Source organism: Schistocerca americana, chromosome X, assembly GCF_021461395.2.
Source record: "Schistocerca americana isolate TAMUIC-IGC-003095 chromosome X, iqSchAmer2.1, whole genome shotgun sequence".
Classification (NCBI taxonomy): Eukaryota; Metazoa; Arthropoda; class Insecta; order Orthoptera; family Acrididae; genus Schistocerca; species Schistocerca americana.
Genome location: NC_060130.1, coordinates 734,390,606 through 734,403,325, shown reverse-complemented (window position 1 = coordinate 734,403,325; position 12,720 = coordinate 734,390,606). Strand labels below are relative to the sequence as shown.

General features: G+C 41.0%; 1 protein-coding gene across 1 annotated transcript; it reads right to left on the bottom strand.

Annotated features, from left to right (window-relative positions):
- Positions 1-2,892: 2,892 nt before the first annotated feature.
- LOC124556291 (vacuolar protein sorting-associated protein 26B-like) lies at positions 2,893-3,874 on the bottom strand. Its single transcript, XM_047130267.1, has 2 exons — positions 3,774-3,874; positions 2,893-3,119 (listed from the first exon to the last, which is right to left on the bottom strand). Exons 1-2 carry the CDS (start codon positions 3,811-3,813, stop codon positions 2,893-2,895), a joined length of 267 nt encoding a protein of 88 aa, XP_046986223.1. The 5' UTR covers positions 3,814-3,874.
- Positions 3,875-12,720: the final 8,846 nt, after the last annotated feature.

Sequence of the window (12,720 nt, the reverse complement as noted above, 5' to 3'; positions counted from 1 at the left end):
CTTCATGAACACAAACTGACAAAGGAGGAGGAAACATGACCTGAGAGGTATATAAAGATCCAATTAGCACAATGGAAAGCCCAGCAGGTAACCAGGCCATTGGGAGGTGGGAAGGGAAAGAGAGAATGAACGGGAAGTGGTCACTATCACAGACTTCATTCTGTGATGACCAGTGTAAGGAAGGAAGAAGGGGAGGGGAAGAGAGCGAAAGATCAATGGCATAGAAAGTGCCACATGCGGCACTAAGATGAGTAGGGGAACCATCATTAAGAAGGCACAGGTTGTTCGCTACAAAAAATTGGAAAATGAAAAGCCACTGTGTAAATGAAAAAGCATGGTCCCACAAAGGGTTGTGAGCATTAAAATCCCTGAGGAGGAGGAAGTTTCTGAACGAGAGCAGTTAGGGCAGCAGGCTTTTGCCAGATCTGGAACTGAAAGAGTCAGTGAGCTTGGGGTGCTCAGCCTCTTTGTGCCACGGTCGAGGTGTGGTAGCAGGCCTCCGGCCTGAGAGACACCAGGAGGAGGGGCCCCAGACGGAGCCCAATCACCGGTAGTTGCTGGAAGAAGGGGGGCACCCCAGGCATGGGAACTGCAGGGGTGGGGGAGAGGGGAGAGGAGAGATGGATGGGACCGGTGTAAGGAAGAGGGAGGAGCGGCAAAGGACATACCAGGGGGAAAAGTAGAAGTCATTGACACAGGATGAAGTCCGTCAAATTTCTGATGAGCCTCAGTTCTCCAGGGAATCATACTCTTTTATCTTCTTTTCTTTCTTGTAAGCCAAACAATCTGGTGAGGGTGGAGAATGACAGTCATGACAATTAACACACATGCATGGTGGATCACAGGGGCTCCCCTCAGAGTGGGTGTACATTCACCGCATAGAGGGTTCGTCGTACACATCAGGAAGACATGTACCTGAAACTCAATCACTGAAAGCAGTTCATGGGTGGCGAGATGTATCAATTCATGTCAAACTGTTAACACATAACCTCAACCATCTGTAGAAGGGTATCTTCCTCAAAAAACAGAATAAAGGTACCGGTATTGGTGTGATTGTGCTTACAACCTTTCTGAACATGCCAAAGAAAATAAACTCCCCATCATTGCAGATTGACCACGAGTTCCTCATAAATTTGAAGGATGAAGTTCCTATGAAAAATGACTCACTGGGTCACATTCAAAGACTGGTAATGTGTAATGGACACCAGGATGTTGCCATGGTGATCACATGCAACAACACTCACACACTGGGTGGCCTAAGAAGTTTATTGCACAGGGAACTCAACTGCATCTTACTGAGAGACTCCAATTCACCAATCTTGTCTTCGTTATTTTTCACAAAAAATAATGGCTTGGTGGCAGTGAACAATTCCTTGTCAGTGCTAGTGCAGACTATGTAGCAGGTAAAGTATTTCACCCCAAGTCAGTAAGCCTGGCCCTGCTCCCAGGGTGTAGCCAGGGAGGTAAGGCTGCTTAGTCAGAAGAAGCAGCATTAAATGATCCATTACCAATCGAAGAGCCGGCTGTAGGACAGCACCAAATGTTTTGGAGATTACTACATTTCACATGCAAAGCATCTGCCCTGATACCACCCACTCTAATTAGGGGCTCTTCCCATTGGCGCCACCCAGCCACAGCAAGTGCCGCCTTGCACAGCGGGCGACCATTGCTGGGAGTTACGGTGCTCCAGAACGACAAGCAACCTCCCCTACACAAACATGGGGAAGTAACAGCTCAGTACCAGAAGTGCAATCCCCATGTTGTCAGGGGGCTCAGCCAGATTGGGACATAACAGCCCCGCCACAAGGACTGGCTACATGTGCTGGTGAACTTGCAGTGGGGGAGAGGGCCTACAGCCTACAGCGAAGAAGGAAGATGGGGAGGGAGGGAATGCATGTTGTAGATGCCAGGGAGTTCTCCCCCAAATGGCTCACATTATGGAGAGAAAATTTAGAAGCGGAGGTCAAACCCCAAAGGTGGACCAAAAATGCCAAAAAGAAGGGATGAAAGAGTAAAGACAAGTGGAACAAAACTGCAAGGAATACAGAAAACCAGGTGAATATCCAGGTTAACATCAGTAGGAACACCGAGAAAGGTGAAGGAGAGATAAGCAGGGAAGGAGCGAGGATTGGGGAGGGAGGGGCACAGGGAAAGAAATGCAGCCCGGGAACGAAGAATGGGTTGCAATAGCTCTGGGCCCTGTGGGCACAATGCACGGACTCAGGAAAGAACCCTCAGCCCCCAGAAGGGGTCAAGCCAAACAAATTAAAAACAGTGTGTGAATGGTTAAAAATGACACCTACAAATTTTTCAGTCAAGAAAACCTAAAACTGATTTTGGGGGTGGTGGTGCTACTTTCCTCAGAATTTGGTGGGTTACGTCAATATTGCAGCTACACATTACATTCCACAGACACGGGGAAAATGCTTGCTGAAGTATGCTGTCACTTTACAGTTATAAGTGACTGGCAGTAATGACCAGCCAGTCCCTAATTCAGGGTCTCAAGGATTGCTATTTCTGGCCCAGTTTCTTGGGGACAACCTCTTGAATTTGGTAACTGAAAGTATGAATTAGCAATGTAACAAAATGTCCCCATTTTTCTGTGAAGTAGAAACCTATCTTCCTAAAATATGTGTGAAATAAAATATAAATATCATGTAAGCAAACAAACCAAGCATGTCACTGCTGTTTATTACAGATTTCTCATAAGTTGGAAGATTTCTGACTGTCGCTATAGCTTTAGAAACAAAATACAACAAAAGGAAAGTATTCCAATTGCGGTAATTCAGATAATACACAGAACAAATTCACCTGAAATTTTAACAAAAGTGTGTTTACATTTCTCAATCTATGTCTAAATGTTAAAGAAATTGCATAAGTTATCAAATTAATTCAAGATAACCACACCTGTTGCTTGAAATAATAGCGATCTTCTTCATCCATAAGCACGAGATTCAAATAATACCACACTGAAATTTTTTTGTTAATATCTCTCATTGTAGGAGTAAGATCATAGCCGGCAAGAAATACTCTTATTGGAATGCTCTCTCCTCTTACTGGAGCTCCATCCACTATTTCATATTTTGCTATAGTTTCATTTTCTGTGAATGTGTTTGGTCCTACAACAATAATAAGAAAAAGACATAATAACTGATTAACACTTTTTATAACAACAATTTACTAACTCTAATCCACTTATTCCCACACAGAATGAAAGCAAATATTCAAATATTCCTTCAATTATGTGCATTTGCAAGTACATGTCATTCCTAAATTTAAAAAAAATAAAGGTAATTAAAAATGTTGCTGCTCTACATTCAATAATGTTAACCACTCAGACTGGAAAACAAAACTTTCAGTTTGTGTGCATACAGGTTTCGGGATCACACTGTTGATGCAGAGCACGCATCAACCTACCTCTGAATGGGCATGTCTCATGAATACTGCATATATTTCATATTTAGGTTTTATGTCACTAGTCCTCACACTGTGCTGTCTACAAAATTGTTGTTTCTACTGAAATCATTTATATAATACTTCTACTGACACTTCAAGAATATTTAATTGAATCCACTGAATGTCAATATCACTATATTACACATAGATTGCAGATTATGGCACTTCTGGTACTTGTGATCTTCAGATTTTTATTTTGCAGGCTTTTTCCTGACAGTCTCACGATAACAGAAAAGTCTGCTTAATATCAATATATATTACATTGACAGATCTGAGACAAGGGCCAAGAGTGGATATTTATGACAATGTTTACTTACCAGATCCTGTGGTTTCCCTTTTGATTATTGCAATCTCCATATGTTTGATTTTTATGCGCACAAGCAAAAAGTATATCTTTCCCGCTATAACGTCTTTTAAATGATACCTATAAAAAAATTACAAAATAACCATTACCAACTATAAAATCATTTATTTATAGTTCAGTAATCCAGACAGTGTCAAAAACCAACATTGACAAATTTAAGTTCATTATGACTGAATACTCTTGTAAAAACAATGACATTTAGTTGCCTTTCAAACACTCTGAGATCTTTGTCAATTTAGACTTTAAATTTGATTATAGAGAAATGTTTAGTGAATTATTCTCAAAACAACTCTTGCATTTGTTGTGAATAGCCACTGCTTCTGATGTTGTAGGTGACAAATATTACATTAACAAATGTGATACATCATTTACAAAATTCGAGCTTCCTTGAAGATATAAGCAGTAAACAGTGGTTTGATTTAGATGTTGGCTTGTCCTATAAATGTACTTCAAATGCATATGGCATCAGCATGAGAATCATTGAACAGATTGGCCAAGGAGGTAGTTTACCTGTCTAGAATTGTGAACATACATTTTTTTTTTAATCTCTAGGTGAAGGTCATAGTTGTGAGAAGTCCCTAAAAATACTCAGAAACCTCAAGAAGGAAACTGAGCTACTGCTCTTTTTTAAATTTAAGTACACATATTCACACAGCATTCCAAATTCACTCAGTCACTAAGCACTGTGGATGTGTGGAAGAGTATGTACAAATTAGCAAGACTTTAATAACATTCTTTAATTTAAGGGGACATTGTATGTCCTATGCTGCCAATGTTAAATTACTGAATGCAAGTTTCTAGATACACTGAACTAGAATTATTACTAAAATTGTATTCTGGGGCATTTTTTTTTCCTCCTCCAGACACTAAAGCTTTGGCACAATTTTGTAAATAGATGAACATAAAAACAAAACAACTCAGGATATATTAATTATTCTAGTTCCATATGTGTTGAATCTCACATTTGGCATGCTGTGAAAATTTTGTGTCTTTACCATCAATACTTTTTTAGAAAACGGGTCATTTATTGCAAAAAATGTAGTTTAGAGATATTGAGGTTTAAAACTTTTTTTTACTACAAATTCTTATACAGACTTACATTTCTGCATCTTTTATGCACTAGAATTGCCCTGGCCCATAGTCTGTGTCTTCTTCAGTGTCACAACAGCCCAGTGCTTGTCTCCTCCTTTTCTTTCTTGCTTCTTTTGTCATTTGCTGAACAGCTAACTCTGCTTCACATACACGAAACTCATCCAGTTCCCGTAGTCCTTTAGCTGTGTTCTGTCCAAATCTTACACCTAACTTCTCCAGAATCTTAAGTGTTTCATAGTTCCCACCATTACAAGTTATTACAGCATCAGACACTGCTAACTTTAGAGTCAAAGGCCAACAAATACATTTTTAGGCACATAGCACCACACAACATTATTGAAAGACTCATTCACATTCTGGGTCTTCCCATGTTAACACTTCTTTAGTAGCTCAGGATTTGCAAAATCTCTGTAAATAGGATTGATTGCCTCCATTACCGCCAAAGGAAGAGAATGTTTATGTGTAAATTCATGCAGGGTGCCAGAAAATTCAGCTAGCCTATATTTACACCAAGCATTTGGTGGAGGTAGACACAAAGCATGACATGGCTTTTCATCAGCTGATATTCATATTTTCAAGCACTTCAGAAGAAAATGCAGGTCTCTCATATCTGTTACCTGCACATTTGCATTTCTTGAAGTTACTTTTATGCTTAGTCATTTTATTTATGTATAAAAAGCAGTAGAAGCTAACTTACTACAAAAATAGCAGATATTCACACTACTTTCAACGAAAAATAGTATCAGAAACAAAGGACTGATTTGTTTATTCGTAATGCCAACTTTTAAGATGTAGCAGTAGGCATAAAACAAAGCAATTCACAGCCTTCTAGACAGTGTAGTTCCTAAGATATGACTGCTCAACTGTGACAGTATATGCGTAGCCACGAAATTTGACAGTCTCACGTCAACATTAAAAATATTATTTGAAGATCTCACAATTGTCCGATTTTAATGTATTATATACCAAAATGCTCAGAAAAGTCAAAGTACATTATGGAATAGAAAACAGAAAATGTCAAATTTCAATGAATTTCACAGATGTCCCTTAATACGTACAACAAAAATGAATTTCCAACTACTGAAAAATTGTGCTGCAAATATCAAAAACCTATTAACTTCAAATGCAGTATTGCCGCACTATAATGAATATTATGTGTTTATGATTCAAATACCTAAATACAAACAAAGGAAGTAAAATTTTAATGGAGCATAATGACATTGTTGTTAAATGGATACAGGGATACTGACAAAGATAATCCAGGAATATGATGCCTCATCTGCTGTGTAAAACATGGCTAAACCAGAATATGAGGAAAAAGTTAGGCAAAGAGCAATGGTTTGGGCCGTTTTAAAGTATACCAGACTGGGCTGGAAAAATTGTCATATTAGCTGGTCGTACTTTGGGATATGTTATGAAAATCAGTATTCCAGGTCAAAAAGAGCTATTCAGACAATTACAATTAATCTTGAGACATCAAAAATATGGTTGTTGAAACTGTGTATTTTATATCACCTCAAATGAAGTTGTCATGGAAAACAAGCATTATCCTTCAGGAGTAGTTGGTGATGAGACACCCGACAATGAACGCAAAGAGAGCCAATATCATGCTGTGGATCCTCTGACTCTCACAGAAATTCTCAAGTTAAACATAAAATGTTATGAAATCAACTGTATTGCAAATGTACAAGTACACACAGTTCTGCAACTACCACATTTTCAACACAACACAACTTCTATGGGCACAAATCACAGGGTATGTTGCACAATGAGACATGTTTTAAAACTACCGACATACTAATATTTGCATTAACCAATTGACGGCTTATGTTCTTCAGAATATGCTGAATGCGTTCAGCATGGTGAATGGCTCCAAGTGGAGGACATGGAGGAGAAAATTTTAATCTATTCTCTGCTAGATCTGATTATCACCACGAAGATCAGATAAAATCAATGACAGCAGAATAAAGATTATATGATGAACAACATAAAAGTAAAACAAGGGTAACTGAATGCAACCGAATGAAATCAGGTGATGCTGAGGGAATTAGATTAGGAAGTGAAACAGTAAAAGAAGTGGAAGAGTTTTACTATACAGGTAGCAAAATAAAAAGTTTATGGCCAAAGGAGAGGGAATATAAAATTAAAACGTAGACTCACTATCGCAAGAAAAAACATTTCTGAAAACAAAGTGTGTGTTAACAAAGAATAGATTTGGAGATTAGACACCTTTTAGGAAGGCATTTGTCTTGAGTGTCCCTTTGTATGAAAGTGAAATGTGGATGATAAGCAATTCACACAAGATAAAATAAAAGCTTTTGAAATGTGGTGCCACAGAAGAGTGCTGAAAAAATATGAGTAGATAGAATAACTAATGAGGTGGGGTACAGAACCAAACTGGGAAAAAAATTAATTTATGACATAACTTAACTAAAGGAAGGGATCGGATGATAGGACACATTCTGTGGCATCAAGGAATAGTCAATGAGGTAGCAGAGGAGAGTGTGAGGGGTAAAAATTGTAGATGGAGGAGACCTAGGCATGAATACAATCAACAGGTTCAAATGGACATAGGTGCAGTGGGTATTCAGAGGTGAAGAGACTAGCATAGGACAGACTTGTGCTGCAATCTGAAACAAATCACTCTTTGGACTGAAGACTATGAAATTATTTACATTACTCATGATACTTAAACTGCTGTGTCAGACGTTTATTTAACATGTGTGTCCAAATTGGCAGTAATTACTTGCCCACCTCACTGTACACAGGCCTAATACTATATGGAAGTTGAGTGTAGGCAGCTTTGTGTAGTGTAGCCTTTCTGTTTCAGTTCAAAGGTCTTCAGAAATTTCATGAAAATTGTTTCAGTTCACACGTCTTCAGAAATTTTACAAAAGTTATGACATCTGTAGGTCCACAAGCATTAACCTGTCATCAGGAATAGGTAACGCCCCAATTACTGCCACTGCCCTTCTCAGTATGGCCCATTTTTGTTCATAACTCACTGCAACTACAGTAGAAAAGGTAGTTTGTCACAATTATTAGTGCTCTTAAACAGGGTATTGGGTCACTGTCTGGCAGTCATAATGCTTTGCTGTTTTCTTGGTCTCCCAATCCATGGGCAAAGTAGTGAAAGTAACTCTTATTCTGAATATTGCCAGTGATTGTACAATAGAAAAAATGGTTGTAAATTCTGTTATGGATTCATGTAATATAATACGTAAATCCGAAAACTTGGATTATATCACCCCACAACTGCTGCAGGTGTAGCAGCAGCAGCAGACACTTCAGGAAATGGCAGAACAGCAAAAGCAGCAATAATGATATTTCAGTCACTAGTGCTCCACTATCAGAAATAACTGCCACTGCTATCATAGTGGAACATCAACGCACCAACCATATCACCAGGGCCACATGCATTTTCAAAGAAAGAAAGAATAAATAAAAGGAAGACTACAGTGTAGTGTGCTGTTGACGATAATGTCATTAGAAATGGAGCACAAGCTTAGATGACAAACAGATCAGGAAGGAAACCGAGTGTGTCCTTTTCGAAGAAGCCAACCTGGCATTCAGCTCTATGAACACGGACAAAGAGGGTAACTGTACGCTGCTGCTCCTGAATCTCATTCCAGGACAACCACCATGCCTTTTCCCTAAATGCCTTCCTTTTCAGAATTCTGCCCAGCAAGGGATGATAGGCCAAAACATTAAATGACTGTCCTAAAATTTTTTAGTTCACAACAAAACTTTTATTATGCATTCTTTCTACCACAGGCAGAATTGAAAGTATTTACATTATTGCATCAGAAGCAGAATAAGCATTTTTGACAGAATAATGCCATGTCAGTGAATTAATTTTTCTTTTGAGCCAATAAATGTCCTCATGAGTCAATAAACTGCCGGTCACAGAAACATGTCCTTGCCAAGCAGTGTTACTTCAACTGTGCACAGCTATGCTAAACTGGTATGTACTAAGTTCTGCAGCTTGAAGGGGTGTTTATTAAGTTTATAGGCAGAAAAGATAAGTCACCAGATGAGTATCTAGAACTGCCAGTAAATGATGCCAAACAATAAGTAGTTGTCAATACAATTCTTGGGATATACCAATATCTGCAGCTTCCACAAGAATTCATGTGCCTGAACAATTTTTCATTGTTTCTTACAACAGATTACTCATCATATGTTCAGTTGTGCATTACAGGGGGCACAAGCAAAGACCACATGGAACATTTTCAACCTCTTTTTTCACATCTAGCAAGAAACCATGCTTTAGTGCAGCCTCTTGAATTCACATTTTTTTTCAACTCCAAGTCAAATACTTGGACATATCCTAGAACACATTGGTATATGGCCAAAAACGATGCATCTCCCAACTATAAACAAAATGCCACAACATCATACATCTAAAGGAGCTACACCCATTTATGGGGGAGGTATTTAGGTTTCAATGAGCCAGATTACTGTCTCAGACATGCCATGAACGTAACATGCACTGCTGCTGGCACTGCTTTGATGTTGTCAGAAAATGCTGTTCTGTATTCGAAATCCTTAGAACTTGATGGCATAATACCTACTCAAAGCCCAATTCCAGAATATCAATCTCACGAGGAGGCTTACTGGTAGCCAATTTGGCCAGCTTGTCAGTGAGTTCATTCCTCAGGATCTCTAAATGAGCCAAAGTCCAGACAAAGACTACCAAGGTCCACACTGTTTGAGGGCAAAAAGGGAATCTTGGATAGCCAGGGACAAGGGATGGTGAGGGCAACACAGGTCAAGAGCTTGAAAACTACTCAAAGAGTTGCTACAGGTGAGGCAGGGCTCACCGGTGCAGGAAAGGTTATGCTCAAGAGCATGAAAGATGGCTACTAACTCCGCAGTGAAAACACTGCAGCCAACCGGCAAGGAGCAGAGTTCATTACAGCCTGCATGAATGCAAGCAAAGCCAGCATGACTGGCACCCATTGAGCCATCAGTATAGACTATTTCTGGATCCTGAAACATGCCAAGAACAGAGAAGAACTGGCTGCAGAGGGCTTCAGGATGAGCCGAGTCTTTTAGACCTTGTGATAGGTCAAGACAGAGCTGTGGATAGGGGATGTACCGCAGAGGTGTATGTGAGCTGGCCCTGAGAAGTGTTAGTAGATGGGAAAGCTGGAGTTCAGAAAAAAAGTGACCATATGTGGACAGCAATAGTAACCCAAGACCTGGGCTGCCTTTGTGGGAGGTGGATCTCCATATCTAGAAAGCAGAGACAGTAATTTGGGTGCTCTGGAGAGCAGCGAACGCACAATGCATAAGTGATCAATTATTGTTGAAACACAATCTGAAAGGGTGGAACCCCTGCCTCCACTAGGAAGCTGAACACGGGGCTAGTCCAAAAGGTGCTGGTTGTACCCCACAATGCTATATCAGGTCCACCATCTGTAATGTCAAAGGTCATAGTGAACCACATGCAAGACTCCCACGATCTAGATGGGACTGTACTGTAGAGCTGCATCAGAGTAGTCATTCGTGCCCCAGTTGGTATCGCTGAGGCATCGAAGAGCACAGAGGTGGGACCAACATTTCCACTTTAACTGACACAAGATGGGAAAACCATGTCAATCGGCCATGGGAATGGACTGTATGGCAATGACAGAATTGCATTATGCAGGTCTTCACAGCCAAAAAATTGAAACCATGAGTGAGAGCCCAAGGTTGCACTCGATGTATTGCTCCCTGCAGTCTGCATTCAGCAACTCCTATTGTGGTTGAACAAAAATAAATGCAAAAATGATCAGCATACAGAGAGGAGGAGAAGGGGGGGGGGGGGGGGGGGACAACAAAGGACCCTCAACTACCACCATTCTATTGATAGCCACTAAAAAGATAGGGACCGTCAAAACGGAATCCTGCAGGACCCCATTCTTCTGTAGATGGGAGGTTCTCTGGGAGCACCAATCTATAACTGAGAAGTGTGATATGAAAGAAAGTTCCAGATAAAAATTGGGACTGTACCAAAGATGTCCCACTCATGTAAGGTGGTTAGGATGTGGTGGTGCCATGTAGTACTGTAAGCTTTATGCAGATCGAAAAAGACTGCAACAAGGTGTTGATGCCAGGCAAAATCCGTTCAAAGAGCAGACTCCAGATGGACTAAATTACACACAGTCAAACGGCTTTGGAAAAAATCACCCTGGGCTGCATTCCTAGGATTCTAGGATAGAATACAGCCTTTGACTCACTATACATTCAAGTAATTTGCACAGGATATTGGTTAAACTAATTGGATGATAGCTGTCCATCTGAAGAGGTGATTTAAACAATTTCAGAACTGGAACAATGACACTTTCTCATAACCAGGAAGGGAATTCCCCCTTGCTCCAGAGACAGTTAAAAAGGACAAGTATATGACGATGGCTAGCCACCAATAAATGCTGAAGCATTTGATTGTGTACCTGGTCTGGTCCAGGAGTCATGTTGCAGCAGAGAGCAAGGACACTGGCATATTTCCACTTGTTAAATGGGGCATTATAAGGCTCCAGGCAGCGGGGAACGAAAGATAGAAGGAGTCATTTTAGATGGTGCTTGAGAAGATGGAACGTGGGTGAATAGTGGGGTTATGCTGAGGCCTGGGCTGGTGAGGATAATCTCATTCAGGGAAATTCCTGGGATACCTGTAGGACAGCAGCCAGAAATGCACATGATCTTTACCCAACCCTGCGAAGAGGGAGTATGTGTCCCTGTGGCAAGTGCCATATTGTTCCCAAAAAATCAATTTCTGGCATCTAAGAAAAAAGATAACAGGCCCGGGCACAAACCTGTTTGAAGGCCATGAGATGGTCAAGAGATGGATGCTGTTTATAATGTTGGATGGCACGAGGTTGGTTGGTTTGGGGAAGGAGACCAGACAGCATGGTCATCGGTCTCATCGGATTGGGGAAGGATTGGGAAGGAAGTCGGTCATGCCCTTTCAGAGGAACCACCCCAGCATTTGCCTGGAGTGATTTAGGGAAATCACGGAAAACCTAAATCAGGATGGCCGGACGCGGGATTGAACCGTTGTCCTCCTCCCAGTGTCTAACCACTGCGCCACCCCGCTCAATTGATGGCACGAGGGTAGCCTTTACTAGGCACAGCAATTTTAGGCATCCACCAAGGGACAGTCTTCCATCAGGTTGAACCTGGGGAAGACAGATTCACCAAAGCAGATGCTGAAAGGATAGCATCGGTCAAAGTCTCTTCAGACTCATCAATGCTGTCATGTCGTGGAGTGGTTGGGATGGCAGCCAAGGAAAAGCAATCCCAACTCATATTAAAAAAGGCCAACTGGGAGGGCATCCAGGTGAGCGTTGCTGAAGGAAAGATAATTGGAAAATGTCACACAAATTGTCATGAACTCCCTAATGAACTGCAGGGAGGAATCCAGGGCTACAGATGGAAAGATCAATGACTGAGATAGTATTGTGCACCACACTAAATTGTGTCATGGCTCCAGTGTTGAGGAGGCAGAGATCAAGCCCCGCCAGCAGGTCTCCAAAAATTTTTCACTGGTCAGTGGCCGCAGTCCCATCCAACAGAGTGTTATGGTCATTAAAATCACAAGGTGAAGGAAAGGGGAGGGGGGGGGGGGGGGCAGGAGTTGCCTACAGAGGGCAAGAATAGCAGGAAGCATAGGAGGCTTGTGTGGGGGAAGATAAGGATTACGTATTGTTACCACAAAGTGATCCAAACGGCCACCACTTCCAGTGCAATACGAAGAGGAACTGACAGTTTCTGTGTGGACCAAGGCACAGACACCACTGGAGGCTCGCAAAGGGCTGATTTGG